Source organism: Diabrotica undecimpunctata, chromosome 11 (assembly GCF_040954645.1).
Source record: "Diabrotica undecimpunctata isolate CICGRU chromosome 11, icDiaUnde3, whole genome shotgun sequence".
In the NCBI taxonomy this organism is placed as follows: Eukaryota; Metazoa; Arthropoda; class Insecta; order Coleoptera; family Chrysomelidae; genus Diabrotica; species Diabrotica undecimpunctata.
The window spans coordinates 2,401,211-2,403,264 of NC_092813.1; the positions used below are offsets into that span (position 1 = coordinate 2,401,211).

General features: G+C 34.7%; 1 protein-coding gene across 1 annotated transcript; it reads right to left on the reverse strand.

The window, feature by feature from the left end:
• Positions 1 to 951: 951 nt before the first annotated feature.
• On the reverse strand, positions 952 to 1,566 carry LOC140452955 (uncharacterized). The gene has a single exon (XM_072547274.1). The coding sequence runs from the start codon at positions 1,564 to 1,566 to the stop codon at positions 952 to 954; it is 615 nt and encodes a 204-aa protein (XP_072403375.1).
• Positions 1,567 to 2,054: the final 488 nt, after the last annotated feature.

A 2,054-nucleotide genomic window follows, 5' to 3' on the forward strand; every position in this document is an offset into this window, starting at 1 on the left:
AACGGTTATTTTACACATATAGAATCCATTAAGCTTCTTATACACGAATATCTTCCTTTAGTCATATGCCTAGAAGAGACCCATTTAATTGTTGAGTGTCCAGTGTACCAGAACGAAAGAATCGCGTGTGCCCTTAGTGATAATTTAAAAAGTATACTAACGTCAAATTTACAGTTTTTATTAAGTTATCTTAAAATGACTAAACTATATACCAGATTGTAAAAAATATTTTTTATGTAACAATATGCATCTTGCTGTTTGTGTATGTCCCCCCGCTTATAACCCTTAGTGGTTGATGTGGGTATATTTGTTTAAATAAAAAAACAAAAAAAAACATTTGGAACAAATTCATTAAATTTAGTGGCTTTGTTCATTAGAAAGTGGGGCCCATGCCACCATAATGTATTGTCTACCAGCAGGGCCGTTGTGGTACCGCGAGACAGAATATCTGCTGGGTTATTTTTAGAACCTACGTGATTCCATAAATAAGTTCGCGTTAACTCCTGTATTTGAGTTATACGGTTTGCTACGAAGATTGACCAACGAGAAGGATGAGAATTTATCCACGCGAGTACAATTTGGGAGTCTGTCCACAGCCTAACCGAAGCTATGGAAGAAACCTTTGGTGAAATAATGAGAACGATATTTGAAATCAGGGTAGAAAACAAGACAGCCCCTAATAATTCAAGCCTGGGTAGGGAAATGGTTTTTAGCGGAGCTACAAGGCTCTTTGAAGTGATTAAGTTGCACGAAACGGCTCCATTTTTATGTAAAACCCGTAAATAGATACAAGCACTATATGCCTTCATGCTTGTATCGCAGAAACCATAGATTTCAATTCGAAAAATATTAAGCGGATTGAGCAGAGGTCTTGTGATTGTAAGTTTTGCAAGATCAGGAATGTGAGCTAAAAAATTCAACCATTCTGATGATGTTTCTCCTGTGAGTTTGTCATTCCAAATTAAGTTGCTTATCCATATTTTTTGCATTAACAACTTTGCAGATAGAGTAATCGGATTTATTAGACCTAGAGAATATGTCAGACTGAGAATTCCAACATATTCCAAGAACTTTATTTAACGAATTACCGCGTTTTATTACATAATTAGATTTTTGAGATTCAGAGGAAATAGAATCGAGAAACTCGGAAGAATTAGAACTCCATTTATGGAGTAGTATTCCAGCTGAATTTAAACTCGTAGAAAATTGCTTATAAGTCTTGTACAAAGTGTTGATATCATTTGCACCATCTAAAATATCATCTACATAACAAGAATTTTCTAGAGATTCAGCAGCTAATGCCGATAATGCTAATGAATTTGTGCCGTAGGTCACGGTCTGAAGTTCCAGACATTTTAATTCTTCTTGCGGGGAATTGTGCCACAGAATGTTTAATAGAAATGTTTGTTTCGGGTTAATTCCTATTTGCCTAAACATTTTTTCGATGTCTGCGATGAGAGTATATTTGTAGAGTCTAAAGCGAATTAGAATTTCGAACAAATCAGGTTGTACAGTATAACCTTTGAGCATAATATCGTTGAGAGACACATTTAAGGTTGATTTCATTGATCCATCAAATACAACCCTGAGTCGAGTAGTTAAGCTATCATGCTTGAAAACACAATGATGTGGGAGAAAAAACTTATGTTCGGACGATTCATTAATCTTAGAAAGAGGAACGTATTTACAATGACCTAAAGAGATATATTCTGATATAAATTCAGTGTACTGATGCCGTAATTCAATATTGAAGCCTATTGAGCCTTTTTTCAATATTGAAAAAACGTCTTTTTGCCAAATGAAATGATTCACCTAATTTCTGATATTCATTAGGGATCTTCAGAGGTAGGTCTACTTAAAATCTGTCACTAGGAAGAATTGTAAGCGAGGAATTGAATATGTCCTCAGCTCGCTGTTCTGAGGGAGTTAATGTTTTTACATGAATAGAAGTGAGTGGTTTAGTCTCTTCTATTTCCCAAAATTTCTTTAAAAGATAATCAAGATTAACAGTTTGTGCGTGTAATGAAATATTTGAATAATGTGAGTGAGCATTG